Below are 17,552 nucleotides of genomic sequence, written 5' to 3'. Positions count from 1 at the left end.
TGAGAATACCAAAAACCTCTAGCAACTAGGTTCCAGCTGTTTAAAACTATGAATTACAAGAGCTTTAGGGAATGACACATGCCTCTAGTCCCACATATTTGGGAAACTGAGGCAGGTGAGTGCTTGAACTCAGAAGTTTGAAGTGAGCCTAGGTAACACACAGAGAGAGGGAGAGCACAGGATTCACACGCAAATGGAGCAATACACAGCCAAAACCTCTCTACAATGTAGTCCAGACAACATGCAATGCTCATGTCTATGCTTTTTTCTTTTTTCCTTCTGATCTTAAGGAGAACCTTGGTATACTTTTTATGCTGTATTGGAAACACATGGCTCTTAGGATGTTCTATGCCAAGAGGCAGCTCCACATTCAGAAAAAAATTGTTTCGGGGAAAGTTACTAAGGGGGTGAAATGAGAATGTCACCAAAATACAAGGGCCAATTCTACAGGTGATGAACCCTCCAGTCCATATTCAAGACTTCAGGAATGAACAGCAAAGACACGCTTCCCATTACCTTGTCTATGGTGAGCATATAAAAGTGAGTGATGTCATTCTCATGTGCATATTTGATTCTTGCCATACACTCCTCTTCATCAATCAGTTCACCAACATACTCATTAACAAATTCTCCCTGAAAATCAGAAGAATGTAATGACTGAGTACATAGAAACCAATTCTCAAAATCAGGGTCCAAGAAACCATGACACCATCAATCATTCTAGGATACCATGTTAATATCTCAGGAGTGTGGTTCCTAGAGGTCCTTCATTAAGTTCAAATTCAAATATCTTATAAATGGAGATTGCCAGTGGCAAATATATACAACATTCCAGATTGCTTTCTACAATGTCTTGCCTTAGAGAAGCATGTCTGATAACCCACCATCCATGTAATAATGACATGCAGATTTCCAACAGGAAAGAGGTTATGAGAACTTGACAGGTAGATTTTACAGCAAGTCTACATGAAGCAACAGCTGACATAACCAAGGAATAAGGCTGGAGAGTAGTGACCTCAGCAATCTTTTTTTAATTTTTGTTTTTGTTTTGTTTTTGGAGACAGGGTTTCTGTGTATCTCTGGCTGTCCTGGATCTGGCTCTGTAAACTAGGCTGGCCTCACAGAGATCTGCCTGCCTCTGCCTCCCAAGTACTGGGACTAAAGGTGTGCCCCCACCCCTGGCTGAAATCTTTTAGAAAAGAGAAAGGGAAAGGGGAAGGAAGAGAGAGGTGGGTGGGGGAGAGATAGGGGAGAGAGAGAGAAAGATGGAAAGAGAGGGAGAGAGGGAGGGAGGGAGAGAGGGAGGGAGGGAGAGAGGGAGGGAAGAAGGGAGGGAAGGAGGGAGGGAGACACTGCTGAGACTATTGGTGTGGCTTATGAATTTTCTGTACTGGACCTATTCTGGTCATGGACCTTAGGTCTGAGACTACTGGTCATGACAAAGCACATCAGGGCCAGGCTGTGATAAGGTAAACAAGCAATTCCACTTGTGTCTCTACAATGGGTATATACTGTTGCACGTGTTCAGAGTCTCACTGTGTAGCCCTGCCTGTCCTGGAGCTCACTATGTAGACCAGGCTGGCCTCAAAGTCAGAGAGATCCACCTGTGTCTGCCATGTATCAGGTACATACAATCATACCTGGCTTACAACATTTAATTATAATAATTAAATTTGGACACTGTTTCAAAATATTTTACACACACTTACACACACACACCAAAACAAAAACAACAACAAAAAAACCCGCCGGGCAGTGGTGGCACATGGCTTTAATCCCAGCACTCAGGAGGCAGAGGCAGGTGGATCTCTGTGAGTTCAAGGCCACCCTGGGCTACAGAGCGAGTTCCAGGAAAGGCGCAAAGCTACACAGAGAAACCCTGTCTTGAAAAACAAAAAACCAAACCAAACCAAAATAACAACAAAACAAAATTCCTACAAGCAGGGAAGAGAGGGCTAGTGAGATGATTCATTAGGTAAAAGTACTTGCCACCAAGTCTGAGGATATGAGTTTGGTCCTTGGGACCTGAAACTTGTCATCTGATCTCCACACACTTGCCAAGCCAGGCACTGCACACACAAACATACACTTAAGAATCACTACACAGGGGCTGGAGAGATGTATCAGAGGTTAAGAGCACTTGCTGTGCTTCCAGAGGTCCTGAGTTCAATTCCCAGCAACCACATGGTGGCTCACAACCATCTATATTGAGATCTGGCGCCCTCTTCTGGCATGTAGGTGTGCATGCAAGCAGAACACTGTATGCATAATAAATAAACCTTTAAAAAAAAAGACAAGAAGAATCACTACACAGTACAAAAACCAGGGGACATATCACATACCTTTCTGATGTCCCTTTTGGCAACCAGGCCCCACCCTTTGCCATCTGTCTTGATAATCTTGGTCTCAGGGTACTGGCGCTTAGTGAAACACTGGTTCTGGCAATATTCCCCTGCAGGACACACCTGCGGGTGGCACTCAAACATCAGCATCCTGTTTAGACACTCAGAATCAGAACCACAGGGGTTCTCATCTGTAGGCTTACAGTTACACTTTGGGATTTCGGATATGTCAGCTGTATAGATCTGGACTTTACCATACGGTTTATTCACCTGTAAGGAAAAAGCAAGTTGTCTTGACTCTACTTTGTAACCAGAAAGCCCTGGATCCCTGCACACTCATGCTGCCCCTTCAAGGGCCCACATTAGATACATGCATTCTAATAATCATCATAGGGTCCACAGAGATAGTTTCTGACAGACCTCTTAACAGTCACAATCTGGGATTGAAAAATCTGTAACCCAAGAACCATTTCCAAACCACGCTGTTGAGAAGACACACACACACACACACACACACACACACACACACACACACACACACACACACGTACACATAATCCTGACATGACTATCACCTTAATATGCTTGTAAGGTGGAGGCTTTCTCTCACTCTCCTGTGTTTCTCGGGCTTCCCGCTGAAGTTTGATTTCATTAAAACGAGCTTCAGCTTCTTGCAATGCTAAAAAGCCAACAGAATGAGAAATATATTTCAGTAAATATACACATTGACCTCCATATTCACTGCTAAGTACTGCTGGTGGTTTTCTTGAAGCTAAGCAGCTATGAAACACTGTAAAAGGCAGGTGCCTGCCTCCCCAGTGACTAAACACTAAGAACCAATTTGTGCCAGCTAAGCACAAAGCCCAGCAGCTGTGTTTTTGTCAGGCACTACCCATTCTCCATACTGAGTTCTAAGGACAAGGCAACAGTATCAGTGCCTGGAACACACTGTACTTAGGGGGAAAAAGTGAACTTATTCCTTTTAAAGCAAAAAAGCTCTAAGAAGAAGCACCAGTTCAGATCAGTAGAGGCTACATCAACACCCAAAATTTACAGACTGTCAATGTCATTGTGAGGCCAGGTCAGTGGTTAGGCTGAGCTGGCAGCTGCTGGTCAGTCATTAGCAGGCCCGACTTAATAGCAGGTCAGTATTAGGAGTCAGGAGTCTGGGATTCCACTTTCACCATTTGGTACCATACTCAACTCACTGGGTTGCCTCAAGTTCTACCAGAATCTCTCCTTTCTGATGGTTTTCAAGAAGCTTTTGCTAGCTACCCATTTGTGTGCGTGGTTTTCAAGAGAGGGTTTCTCTGTGTCGCCCTAGCTGTCCTGGAACTCGCTTTGTAGACAGGCTGGCCTTGAACTCCCAGAGATCTGCCTTCATCTGCCTCCCAAGTGCTGGGATTTCAGTCCTCTGGAAACCCCCAATGTTGAGGCATTAAGGAAGAGGACAGGCAGCTGTTGCTTGCTATCTGCTAAACTCTCAGCAGCAAGGAGCCAACAGCTCTCAAGGCAGATTTTCATCTACCGTGGCAAATCCCATCAGCAGTGACAGAGCTTGTTCTCCCTGCATAAATCATGTAAGCACTCCAAATTTCTCCTACTCTCCGCACTCACTCTGCATCTAGAGAAAATGCTGATTCTTCTTGTGCAACATCACACTTTTATCTCCTATCTCCTTCCTGCCCAAGTCATTATCTAGCTTTACTACACCGTCTCCCAGACTGTGGAATCAGACACAGCATTTGGTTGATCTGCCCACCCTGACACTGTGTAAGGTACCCAAGGTCCTACTGTGTCTGCTGAAGAAGGAATTAGCAGCAGAGAGCTAGAACTTAAGGTTCCAATCATGGGAAATCATCTCCAGAGCTGCCACACAAAAGGCCAGGTATGGAAAATATTTATAATTAGTTCTAAACATATTATCTTTAAAAAAAAGTTTTATTTCTTTTATTTTTTTTTGTTTTTGGAGACAGGGTTTCTCTATGTAGCCCTGGCTGTCCTGAGACGCACTCTATAAACCAGGCTGGCCGCAAATTCAGAGAGATCCGTCTGCCTCTGTCTCCCAAAAACTGGGATTAAAGGTGTACGCCACTACTGTCTGGCAAAAAAAGCCTTATTTCATTTTAATAAAATTAATTATATGCTAATATTATAAAAGCTACTAAATGGCATAAGTATACACTAATTAATATCAGCCTACAAATTTCCTTTCTTCTAGTACAGAAGTAGAGATAGAATTTTTAGTCTAGGAATTTTTAAAAAGGTCAAACTTCAAAAGAACAGAATTAGGATTAACAAGCCATAAGACAGTGTCATCTATGCTCCACTGAGAAATCTCCATACCGTTCTTGAAGACTCTTCCGATCCCTCTGACCCCCTGGTAGCGGCTGCCCCGGTCCCCCTCCATGTATGGGAATACTCGTGCCTGATGCGTCCAGTAATAATCTTTAGACCCAAAGAAAAACACAGGGAATTCTCCAATCTCGTGCTTCATTTTCTGAATATTTGGGGGAACATTTTTGGGATGGCAAACTTCTGCCGGCCACCATCTATTATAAATATTAAAAACAGGATTCACAGATTCTTCAGAGTGACAAAATTTCCAATACTTAGTGTAAAGTAAAGCAAACACACTTAAGTAAATACAGACATGAACACACAGACTTTTATTCCATACCTGTAGTTCCCAAGTTTGACCCAAATGATGTCTTGAAAGTGTAGCTTCTTCCCAGCCCGGCAGTCATTGCAGAACCAGCTGCCATCAGGCATATCGATATTCAGGCAATCAGGGTGAAAGGCTGCTGGGCAGGCCTCACAGCACAGAAGACTTCCCCCTACAAGAGAAGAGGCCAGCCTGAGCTTGTCTCACCAGGTCAGTCTAGGCCCTCTCTCAGCTTTGTAAGGGACACAAACCTGATGGAAGCAGGAGTGTGAGTAGGTCAATCCATGAGTCACCACTCAATGCTATGTATCATTTTACCGAAGTCATCTCCTCAAGTCTACAGGGTTCACTTAGAGGGCTGAGGAGACACCTGCAGCACCAGCTGAGCTGGGTGTGGAGCAGCACACACAGCAGAACACATCCTTACCTTTGGAGCACACGAAGCACCAACTCACATTGACGTGGGTGTGGTGCCGCTTCCCCTTCCGAGCAGTGAAGTGGCCAGTGCAGATGATGCTGTTAGAAGCAATCACTGAACATCCTGCAGCCAGACAGGCATCCCCTCCATGATAGGCAACGGGGCAGCGCACACATCGCATCATTTTACCTAAAGAAAATAAACACCCTGAAGACCACAAATACTGCTGACTCCCATGACAAAGTCTCAGAAAGTTAAAGGCATGTGCCACCACTGCCCAACCAACCAGCATTTCTTAACCTGGGCTGCTAGCATTTGGGATTTGTGAGAGCTTCTGCTGGATACCCTTCCTAGTAAATGTTGATAGTGTATTCCCCCTAAATATTGCTAAATGTATAGTGTCAGGGAAGCCCTGTGACAAGGATTCAGCACCTCTCCAACGCCACACAGCTACCCTTATCTTCCACATATGTAATCTCATTTTAAATATTTCCCAGTTGAGAAGGAAGCTCAGTGGTAAAGCACTTGCCTAGTATGTGGGGCCCAGGGTTCCACCTCTTGTATTACAAACAGAAGATTCCCTTATATATAAAGTACCTTTAAAAATGAGCAAAGAGGCTGGGCGGTGGAGGCGCATGCCTTTAATTCCAGCACTCAGGAGGCAGAGCAAGGTGGATCTTTGTGAGTTTGAGGCCAGCCTGGTCTACAGAGCAAGATCCAGAACAGGCTCCAAAACTACAGAGAAACCCTGTCTCAAAAAAAAAAAAAAAAAAAGAGCAAAGAGAATCCACAGACAGTTCAGGTAGTATCCTTTGTTGAAAAATCAAGAATCTCAAAGTGCTAACTGATATGAAAAGAAAAGAATGGGGACAAGCCTTATGTTATAGGAACAAAATAAAAAAAACCTCTTGACTTATGAGTCAAGCAGAAAAACAGAAGGTAATGAAGACCGTCAGAGTTCATAACTTCCAGTGACACCTGTCTGGCATCAATGGTCACCTTCAGAAGCACCTATACATTGTGAGTGAACCCACACCCAAGTTGTAAGTGCACATCTATCTGTACCTTTTGATGGCCGTGGATTTGAAGGGTTTGAAGCATGGCAGCTCACACAGCTGTGGAGAGGGCAGCGAAAGCCTCGGTTCTCAAACACAGTGAGAGGGTATTTTTTTACACAAGCTTCGTGGTAAAACTTTCCACACTGAGTTACCACACAGCGCTTCACCTCCATCTTGTTTTCTTTACACACAAAGCATGAATGAATTCCTAACAAGTGGTTAGAGAAAGGTGCAGGGAAAGGTGCAGAGAACACAAGTTAGACTGAAGCTCTGAGCGACTACAACGAAGCAAGTTTTCTGGAGCAGCCTGTGTTGCTGACTAGTCTAAGCCCTCCTCAGAAGAAAGCCCAGTCATCTGAGCCGCCGTCTAAGCTGCAGCTTCACCTGAGAAACACGACAGTCTGTCTTCTTCCTGGCCCACGCACCCGTGCAGCAAAGACTTGTTCTGGCTGCAGAAGACTGACATCTGATGTGTGCTGCTGCTGCTGCTGCTGCTGCTGCTGCTGGGCTGTCTGAGCAGCGGGACCTTTCCTGGGCCTAGTTAGCAGGGAGCAGGGGCCACTGTGCAGCCAGCCTTCTTCCCACTGTGGTCCTAGTCTGTAGGACAAACCCTGAGGCTATAGAGCGGGGGTAGGGCAAAAGCTTTAGCCCCTCAGTTCAGCTCTTGCTGTCAAAAATGAAGCTAAGAATGACATCTTAGTCTCTGTAAAGAACTGAGCATCCTATGAACACCAGTGCTCTATGACTGACTACTGGTTAGGCAGGACTGTTTAGAGGTGTAATGCTCCATAACCGCCACCTATAGAGCAAGGTTTATGCTAGCCCCACAGGAAGGATTTGGAAAAGTACACAGCCTTTTATTCCCTCACTCCACCAGTCACTGTATCCTGAACTACTTGCCCAGTGATACTGTCATTCAAGTAGTAAAGCCCACAGTACAGTGGAAGAGCTTAGAAGCATAAAATCTTTGTACCAGTATGTGCGGGACTTGTTCTCTGTCAAATGTCTCATATACAACTTGAGGAAGCCCAGAAAAAAAGGGACAAGCAGCACTGACCTCCACACACAACCCCGCAGCTTCAGAAGTTGGAACTTACCTGAGGCACATTCAGTGCAGGTGAATCTTCCTTCTGGTCTTCTGGAAAGTCCAAGGCAGGCTAGGTGGAATGCTCCACAACAGGGGCCCTCACACAACAAGAGGCTGCCTGTCTTCTCACACAACTGTGGGGAACAGAGGGGGGCATGAACCTATACCCAGAGGAAGAGCCCCTTCAGTATTCTCACCCTGTAGGGCCATTTGACTCCATCTCTGGCATGCACACAGTGAAATGCCTAGCAGGATCAGACTTCAGCCAGGTAAAGTTACACAAAGATGTTAGTCCCTCAGGACAGGCTAAGGAAAACAAAAGATCAAAACCTTGAAGGATACATTCAGGATGTTTCAGATCAGATATGAATGTCAAAAACCAAAACCCATGGCCTATTTTTACCATACACCAGCCATCCTTCTACAGATGGCAGCAATGGAGCTGACTGTCAGCCATTTTGCAACTCTGGACAAATCAGCAGCCTCACATGGATACTGACACTGACTGCCCCTCACAATGGTGCAGGGACTAAGGCACAGAAAGGTGAGTAGCTTTCTTAAGATCACCAACCCAGCATCCAGCACAGGTAGGACACTGACCCGGGCAATACCACTGTATGGATATGGGTTTAGTCATGCCATTCCAGCCCGTGACTGGCCTACCCAGTGAACTAAGTAAGCAGCAAAGGGCACCACATCACCCTAGCACCTTACCTCTTACAGCACACATTCCCAAGTACTACTTCAAACTGTGATATGTATACTTGTGCTGTACATGAAACACATAACACCTGAGAATGAATAATGTCAACTTAGACAACCTAATACCAGAATTCTCCTGTTGGCCTAATCCTTCCAAAGAGGTATCTATGAGCAGTAATGGAGCAAAAGTCTGGAGGAAAAGAGGATGCAAGAAACTCACTCTGCTCTTCTGGGACTTCAGGAGAAGCCCTCACCAACATATCAGACACCGCCTAGCCCTCACCTGACACACGTACTCCTTTTTGGCAGCTACTCCTTTTTCAGACTTTTTAGATGAGACGGATGCTTCAGTCTGTGTTTCATCTGCACTTTCATACGGAGACTCTGAGGGCTCATCTCCTGGGCTGTCTGAGACCTGGAGATGAAGGAGGTGGACGATAGTTCACTAGCCACAGAAAACAGGTGGCCACATCCTTTGGACACAGCCCACTTCCTGCCCTATGCCCAATGATGTGGTGTAGATACACACTATCACTGGCTTGGAAGTAATAAAACCTGTAAAAGCTGCATAGCAAACTCAGAAGTGGACCTTATTCTACTCAATATTTAATATACATATGTACATAAGACATATTCCTTTAAATAAAGCAACTTATGAAAATCCAATTATCTCTGAGTAAATGAAGATGAGCTCTGGGATCAGTACTCTTGCGCTTTCTTACCCAATGTCTTCAGACCCAAATACCACATGAATTAAAAACAAAACAAAAACAAAAAACAAAAAAAACCAACAAAGTGAAGTCACAAAAAAGACTTCACAAAAGCTGCTTCTCACTCTTTTGAGGGTACTGTGCTCTTCCAGAAGCATGCTGCTCCCCTGGACCTGATTCAAGAGTCAGGAGAGTCACTGACTTGCACTGCAGCCTGAGTGCCCTGTCTATCCTCTCACTCTAACTGGTCCCAGCTCATCTGCTCAGCCCCATAGAAAGGCAAGGAGCAGTTTCTGCCTGCCTTGTTAACACTGGACTCTGAGGAAAAGACTTGGGGGAAATGTAGTATGTGTGCAGAGGAAAGCACCTATTTTACTGGCTCTCCTCCACTGAACAGAGACTAGAATCCAGCCACAACTCCTCACCCTTGCTGCATGGAGCATCCTGTCCTTGCCTGACAAGTACTAACAATAAATGTTTAAATGGGTAAAACAGAAAACCCTTTCATCCTTCAAATTCAAGTGCTTAAATTTGGGGGGTGGGGGTAAATGATCTTAGTGTTGGAAATTGAATTTTGGAGATAAAACAAAGCAAAAAATGTATTAACTATGTTTCTTATTTACCTCAATAATCACACATAATTATGTTATAGGCTTGCTATTTACCAATTAACATAACGCTAGATATTATAATTAGGCCCCATTAAAAAACAAAACAAGCCAGGCAGTAGTAGCATATGCCTTTAATCCCAGTACTTAAGTCAGAGGCAGGCAGAGCTCAGTGAGTTTGAGGCCAGCCTGCTCTAAAGAGCAGATTCCATGACAGCCAGGGTTATACAAAGAAACCCTGCTGAAAAAGGGAAAAAAGCACCAAAAACAAACCAACAAAAACCTCACCAGGGACTCTGGCCCAGATTCTGCAGGCTTCCTAATGAGCTTTTACCAGTTTATCTCACTGAAGTTATTGGGAGCAATGAGAGAGAAAAAACAAAAAACAAAAACCAGGCATTTTCCTGATTTGACTCTATGTTAACATGGAATAAATTAACAAGGATTCCTGTGGCTCTGATGGTCCACTGGAACAAGGGACAGGCTTTGTGTGATCCCCGTTCTAGTCTCACTAGACACACCTACCAACTAGAATGTAATGGGGGAAGCCTTTCTACTCAATTCTCTCACCTTGTGCAGGAAGATGGAAATAGCATGAAGCACATTAGTGTCACATGCTAAGGTCTGTCACCAGGAGGCTGACTAGTTGGAACTACAGGGCCCATTGCCAATCCCTCTCCCATCAGCTCACCTCCCACTTCCTTCACATCAACATCCAGAAAGAGGTAACGTGAAATGCTCTGATCAAACTCCAAATTTAATACCGTCCATCAGATATGGGGATCACAGGTGGGATCTGAGCACTTCTGAGACTGGAGTGAGTATTAGGGAAGCTCAGACCTTAGGAATCAGTAGCCACACAGCTTGGCCTGGCTCAGAGAGCAGCTCCCATAGCCACACAAGGCTGACCCATTTGACTGACAGAGGAACTGAGACCCAAAGGATGTTTAGCACAGCATCCATGAAAGAGAGCCCATCCTCCATTCACCAACCCACTTCTTCCCACAGTGTGGATGAAGCAAATTTAAAAACTATAAAGAGAAAGGAATGGAAAGAAAGACAGAAAACACAAACCAGTCCTGGGTCAGAGGAAGGAACAGCACCTTTTATTTAAGATTTACAGAAAGTTAGCACGTTTCCACTTGGAGATATTTCCTAAATTAACAAAGTCTGTTTGAGGAAATAAACACTGAATACATATTTTGAATGGAAATATAAATGTTAACGACACACATAAGGCTCGTTTCCTGATTGGGTCTGTTATCCACATACAGAATATAGACCTTACAATATCACAGTCCATGACAGATTGTAGAAGGTCCACCTTCACCCACCACATCCTCCCCCACAAATGGACAAAACCCCTACCCAGTCAAGAGGGTCCCTCAGCTCTCTGCTCAGCAAACCACCTGCAGGCAGAGCCAAGTGTGCGCCTCACTCCAGCTGCAGGCTCCACCTCCATGTGTACCAGGTGACAGCTTACTTGGAGATGCCATTTGTGGAAGTGACATATCACCAGTATGGTCCCAACACAGTCCCAGATCTCAGTCTACGACATCTATGATCTATTCAATATCCAACAGGATGTGTTTGAAAAAAGAAAAATGAAGTGACTGATGGGACACAGACTGTCAAGAATTTTCCTGTGGCTTCCTGTGTCCACCAAGGTCATGCTTGTGGTACTGATTTCCAAGCGGCTTAGTTCCTGACTTTCCAAAGTTTTCTTGAATCTGAAAATACTTCTCCACTCTCTACTCAGTAAGTGACAGTACTGAGTTGCCTACCTGCCTTAGACACACATTCCTTCACAGACAGGAAATGTAGTCTCCATCTATTACAGGGACTTTCAAGATGGCATTACCAAACATCATGTGACCCAGTAGACATCTTCCAACCCACTACCAGGAGCTATGTGGCCATCAGGAAAGCTCAATGAGTGTAACTGGGGTTTACCCCACTGTGGCCACAAAGTAGACCCCTGCCCTTCTGTGGGCTGATACACATTGAGTTTTTAATTTTTTTTTTGACAAAACAATTCCCTTCACAAATTGAATACTACATCATTTTAAAATACAATTACAGACCTTGAACAATAAATATCTCTATAACCAACATTATTTTCATGTTTAAGTTATGCTTTCATAAAGGAAGAAGCGTAGAAGTGTGTTCACAGACTTTTAGTTTTACAAATAGTAAGAATCCTGTGCTCAGCAGATATAATGGTCTAAAATAAAAAGACTGATCTCAAGCAGGGCTTCCAGTTAACATCACAGTGAAGTATTAAGAGTGGAATTAAGACAATTTGAAGTTAAGTCAACCATTCTAAAATCCTAGAATCCAAAATAATTTTTATTAAAGTTTATACAGACTAGAATTCTCCTAACTACTCTTAATTTAAAGCCAGGTATGAGTTACTGAGAACATGAAAGAGGAAAAAAAAATCAAAAACCAAAAAAACCTTTAGTCCACAGAATGTCATTGTGCTTCAGATTCATCCAATCTATGCCAGCTTCTATATAGTTAGCCTAAGAGGACAGCAAAGACTGAGAGCTGTAGCCAGTCAGCCACATGGTTACTGCTCCCGTAAAGGCCTGCCCTTACCCAAGGTTAAGTGGTCTCTAAATGTTCTATTGACTCAACCATGTCTAGGCTGTGCAGGGACCTGGTCCAGCCAGCTGCAGCAACAGGCCATGTGTCCTCACCTGGAAGGCTTGAGAACCACCAGCCTATCTGCCTTCTAAGCTCATATGACTGGCAATATTCCTGTACTAGGACTCCACCTGACCCCAGTTGTTTTTTGTAAAGCAGAGCACCCCTGGAATACTAGCAGGTTCAAAATATTGCCAGGGTTATTACATTGAAAGCTGAACAACTACACGGGCTAGAGAAAAATTATAAATGTGGATGTACACACAGGACTCTGACAAAATGTCAGGGTGCTGGATGGACACCCTTGCTAGTTAAGCCCCAGAGAGTATGTCCCTTACCCTTCCTGTACAAGGAAAATGCAAATACACTATTCTGTGTACTAAGGATGGCCATTTTCCATCACTGGCAGGAAAGTTAGTGAAAAGAATCCTAATATTCTAGCAATAAAAACAGTACCTAAAAGGAACAAAGTCAATTTCAATCACCAAAAATGCTAAGATATACAGGAATTGATGTTTCTTAAAACAAAAATAAAACCCAAAAAGCTTTCTAAGTCAGCATCAGTAAGAAGCACTAAAAGCTCTGAAAGCTGTTAGGAAAGCCCTTCTACTTTTCTCTAGCAAAAGACAATTTGGATTTTATAACCTCAAAGATAAATAGCAGTCCTTGGTAATTAAAATTTTCAAAACCTGGGATAATGGACTTATTGACAATAAAATAAGGTGCTGCACATTTAACATTCCGAAGGACCCTTCAAGCAACCTATATGTTTGAATGTGTGTAAGACATATGGTACCTTAGAATCAGTGACAGAGAAAGAAAGCAAACTTACTAAGTGTTAATGACCCTATGGTTCACCTGCCACTGGACAAACATTTCCTAGAGGGAGTCATGACCTCATGGGGCTTCTCAGGCCCATATAAAGCAACTGAGGCCAACAAAGAACCACTCACTAGGGGTTCCTCTTTCTGTTCAAGTGGGCTGAGTAAGCTAGGAGCTTATACAGAATACACACCAATACTGAAGGATAGACAGAACAAAATTCAGTTCTGGCCCTCACTCCAGGCAGAGACCCTTTCTCAGGCGCACTCTTTAATCATTTAAATTTTACATAAACACAGGCATCAATTTTTGTTTGAGAAATGAGATGTTTACTTATGTTTTTATTTCCTTCTTTATATGGCATTTCTCTATTTCTGTTACAGACCTTAATAGGTTACCAGTAACCTATTCATCTAGCCAGCCTACAGGCTCCAGTCACAACCATGGGATGAGTGCATAGAGTCACAGACATGTTGTTGCCAGGTGAGGTTTTGTTGTTTTTTTCTTACTATTCTTGTGATATGCTCTATCATTAATGAAAAGGCCCTGTCCCTCATCTGCCTTCTAGCTCCAGAGAACTCTGTTTTTAAGTTTTCTGGTGCTTTTGCATGAACTATCTCAAGTAATCCCAGAATTAGATATACCTTGGCTGAGAGACCAACTTAAGAAACCCTCCACCCATGCCAGAAGCAGGCTGTTCTACGACTCTTTAGAGGCAGTGGATGGAATGGATGCCCTCACCCATGAAGCAGGGATCCTTTCCTCTTAGATCCTATGATATTTTACTTCTTTGTCAAGCTTAGATTTCTGGTTGGTTTTCAGGACATCCTCTTAGAAACATTGGAGTTGTTTTGTGTTGGGAAACACAGATGTAAATAGATATGGATACTAAAGAAAGTTTTGAGCTACAACTACACTTAAAGGCATTGTGACCAAAGGACAACATTCACTTTTCATCTGAGGAAAAGCTGCCAGGAAGGCAGAAGTCTGTCTGGAGCAGAGGGGCTAACTGAGGAGCACCTGAAGGACCTGGCTACTAGGCACAGGCCTCTATCCAGCACATGTACTCCCTGGTGTGCTGCTCTGTGCAACAGACAACTTGCACTGTTAGAACAGCTACAATCCAAACCTTTGTACATTCACTCAAGTCTTCATCTCTTTTGAATCAAGAGTTTTATACCAAAAGCTACCTCCCCTTCCCAGGCAAACATCATATACAAACAATGGTTTGAAGGAAGCCAAACAGGATCAAATGGTATCAATTCTCTGTATGGCAGAAGCAAAACTCAACAGTGGGCAGTTCACAAGACCTAAGGCTAGAGAGGTAGCATTGCTTTTTTGACATTTTTATAAAAAATGAAGGAATTCCATGTTAAATCTATAGTGTAACAAATTTGTCACATATTTTTGTACTCTCAGCAGACAAGTTATTCCTCCTTGATTAAGAGTCACCTCTTTTAGGAGAGGTCAGCCAAGAGCTGACATGGACCTCTGCTTATTTACTGTGAGACGACTGCTGGTCTCTGGGGCAGGAAACCCTATATGGAGGACTGTCACTCCATTCTCACTGCAGCATGCTAAGAACCCTGCCCCTGGTTGAAGAATATTCCATGATCCCCACCCGTGCTCACCTCATACTCTCTGAATTCAGCAGGTACTAATTGTGCCCACACTGCAGACATCGCCATTAGTTCTGAAGTCCTCACTCCCCAGTACAGAGCAAAGTACGTGTCCTCTGACTGATTCCTGCTGTATCTGCACATAGCTGCTTCCAGGGCACCCACTCAAAATTCATCATGCTCTAATTTCAAATGAAATACCTTCATTTCTGCCCAAGACCTTATCAGTGTCGTGTCTGTACTTTTGAGAAATCACTTCTTGAACCAGGGCCATTTCTACATCATCCTGTTTCTTCATACTTTTTAAGTTTGTGATTTATATTTAAAAAAATTTAATTTACCTGAGATCTTTCATGTCCTTTAAGAACAGTACAACTTAGAATGCTCACATTAGGTATTCTCTGAGGTCATGTCTCTAAGTACATTTGAGCAGAGCCAGCTGAGTGACCTACCAGACCACAACTTCACAGTCTAATACCCTACTGTGTCACACAAACAGAGCTAGGGTTCTGCTACTCCTGGATTTATTTTATCCACACATGCATGATGCAGTCAAGAGGATCATTTTTCATGCCAAAGAAAAATTTATACTTTTGGATAAAAATGGAATGGTGGTGATTTTATTATTTTATTGTAATAACCATTACTGTCACAATAGTGAACCACTGAGTCCTTGTAAGGTGCCAGGCACGCTACGTGTTTTACATGCGTTACATTACTTAATGGTTTGGAACAAAAGTATTTCTCAGAAACTTTCATCACAGGTCCAACACTGAGGTGTCTGTGTGCAACGGCCTGGGCACCGCTCACACACCCCGTGTACAGCACAAGCTCTGCTTCTTGAGCTGAGGGCAAGTGGAGCCTTTCCTCCCATGCAAACATGCGGGCACCTGGGTATGCCCCAGATGGGCATCCAGAACCACAACATTTAAAACATGATGCTGATGTTCTACAAAAGCAACTGATGATGTGGTTGTTGTAAATAACCTGATTATGGTGTCTTCTAGTTATCAGTGACTGGATCAATAGTTGAATGGTTCACAATGATACTGTAAATGGCATTTTTCCCTAAAAATCTACTGTGTCTAGTGTCATAGTAAAACTGTCAAGTAAAAAAGGACAGAATCAAAACTCCTCCTGCCTTTTATGTGGGAAACTGGTTTAATATCTACAATACTGAATACATTTCATTGGCAATGAAAATAGTTGACAAAGGACCCCTTAATGTGTCCTGCTTGTTCTTTCATATTGATAGTGAACAGATGCTGACATTTTTCCTTAAAAATTCAGTAAATTATGAATTAGAGGAAAAAAATGAGCATTAACAGGATAACCTCTTCAATATGATGCCATTGTCATAGCTCTGGGATAGCCTCAATTGGAGGGCCTCCTCCTCAACTTGAACTTCAGATTGATCTTTAGAATATGAATGTGTTTCTATTATGAGATGAATGTGATTGATTAAATGGCCTTGATTGGGTATCTTACCTTGGTCTTAAAATTTGTTATCTGTTTTCTTCATTGTATGTGTTTATTAATACCAGTAAAAACAGATTATCACACATCTTCCATAAAATGATTGTGATAGAAATGTCACTTAGTGTATACGATGATGCACCACCTGCAGCAGACATCTTGGGATATTACATCATTCTAAGTGCAGTACAGGGCGGCTGAATTCAAGTCCAACTTGACTGATGTGGGCTCCCATAAAAGCTGTTACCAGTGAAGGCGAAAAAAATAAGAATTTGCTCTACTAAGGGAACAAAAAATGAAGTTACAAAACACTTAAATCACATCAATTCCTTCACAGGCCTTTGTCATGCAAGTGTGCAATTTTAATCTCTTCATTGGGGTGATGTAATATCATGTAATTAATAATTATTCCAATATAAATTTATCATACACATTTTCTAAGAACTTAAACTACAACATGACCTAAAATGTCTTGAAATACCAACCCTACATAATCCTCTTTCAATCAGATGTGTGAAGGGAGGGAAATATAAACATGCAAAACATGACTGCCCTAAAGTGAAGAGGCAGTCAGATCTCCAAACATAATTTTCACATCAGAAACAGACTCAACAGTATCCACAGCCTTTCATAACACTAGTGCTTTGTTCATGTGTTAGCAGGTACTCAGCACTGTAGACCTGTAAACATTCACTGTGAGGGTCAGTAATGCTGATGCACGCTGGACAAATCTACTTGTTCATCTAAAGATTTTAAATTAATAGTGCAACTCTATAAAATAAGCTATAAAGAATATTCACATAAAGCCACACAAGTATTTTGATAGAGAAGGCCTAGAATTTGAATTATTTTATATAAAGAACATAATGTATACTGTGAGATTTATGTTATCACCTTTAAAATCTAAGAAGGGATTTAAATTCAATGCATTTCCTACATAATAAAAATGTACTTAAATCATCTATCAACCTCTGATGTTGCAATTAAGTCTAGTTACAAAATGCTTCTTCATCTTAGTCTTTCCAGGTTCAGACTACTGAGCCAGAGACGGCAGCAGCTACTGTTCCTGTTCCACCCTCACTGTCTTCACCGTCAGTACCCAATACTGATGATCAAGAATGGCAGACACAAGTTCAGTAATTCAATATTTTTCTCTCTCTCCTTTCTGACAACAGCATATGTAAAATATCAACTGGATAACTAGACCAAAATATGAAGAAAAAAATCATTTAAAATTTTTATAAGGCTGTAATGTAACATAGTGGTAAAACACTTGCCTGGATTCACAAATGCCTGGGTTCCAATCCCACCACTTAAAAAAAAAAATTATAAATGAAAATTCTAACTTAAATGCCTAAATGAAAGGGTTTCTAGAACAGAAACCTTCCATTTTTAA

At 42.6% G+C, this 17,552-nt stretch overlaps 1 protein-coding gene across 3 annotated transcripts in view; it reads right to left on the bottom strand.

Annotated features, from left to right (window-relative positions):
• The window catches only part of Nsd2 (nuclear receptor binding SET domain protein 2), an 87,994-nt gene that overhangs the window by 11,364 nt on the left and 59,078 nt on the right, over window positions 1–17,552 (bottom strand). For 2 of the 3 annotated variants that reach the window (XM_036201597.1, XM_036201598.1), the window contains 9 exons: window positions 8,556–8,687; window positions 7,581–7,704; window positions 6,491–6,691; window positions 5,435–5,614; window positions 5,023–5,179; window positions 4,689–4,894; window positions 2,918–3,021; window positions 2,343–2,612; window positions 517–633 (listed from right to left, as the gene is read on the bottom strand). In XM_036201597.1, coding sequence (XP_036057490.1) covers window positions 517–633; window positions 2,343–2,612; window positions 2,918–3,021; window positions 4,689–4,894; window positions 5,023–5,179; window positions 5,435–5,614; window positions 6,491–6,691; window positions 7,581–7,704; window positions 8,556–8,687 — 1,491 coding nt within the window. Of the gene's footprint in view, window positions 1–516; window positions 634–2,342; window positions 2,613–2,917; window positions 3,022–4,688; window positions 4,895–5,022; window positions 5,180–5,434; window positions 5,615–6,490; window positions 6,692–7,580; window positions 7,705–8,555; window positions 8,688–10,667; window positions 16,397–17,552 lie in introns of those variants that run through there. The other variant, XM_036201599.1, reaches the window with a different exon arrangement.

Source organism: Onychomys torridus, chromosome 10, assembly GCF_903995425.1.
Source record: "Onychomys torridus chromosome 10, mOncTor1.1, whole genome shotgun sequence".
In the NCBI taxonomy this organism is placed as follows: Eukaryota; Metazoa; Chordata; class Mammalia; order Rodentia; family Cricetidae; genus Onychomys; species Onychomys torridus.
Note: the sequence above shows the minus strand (reverse complement) of the source record. Positions and strands in the feature narration are given on the sequence as shown.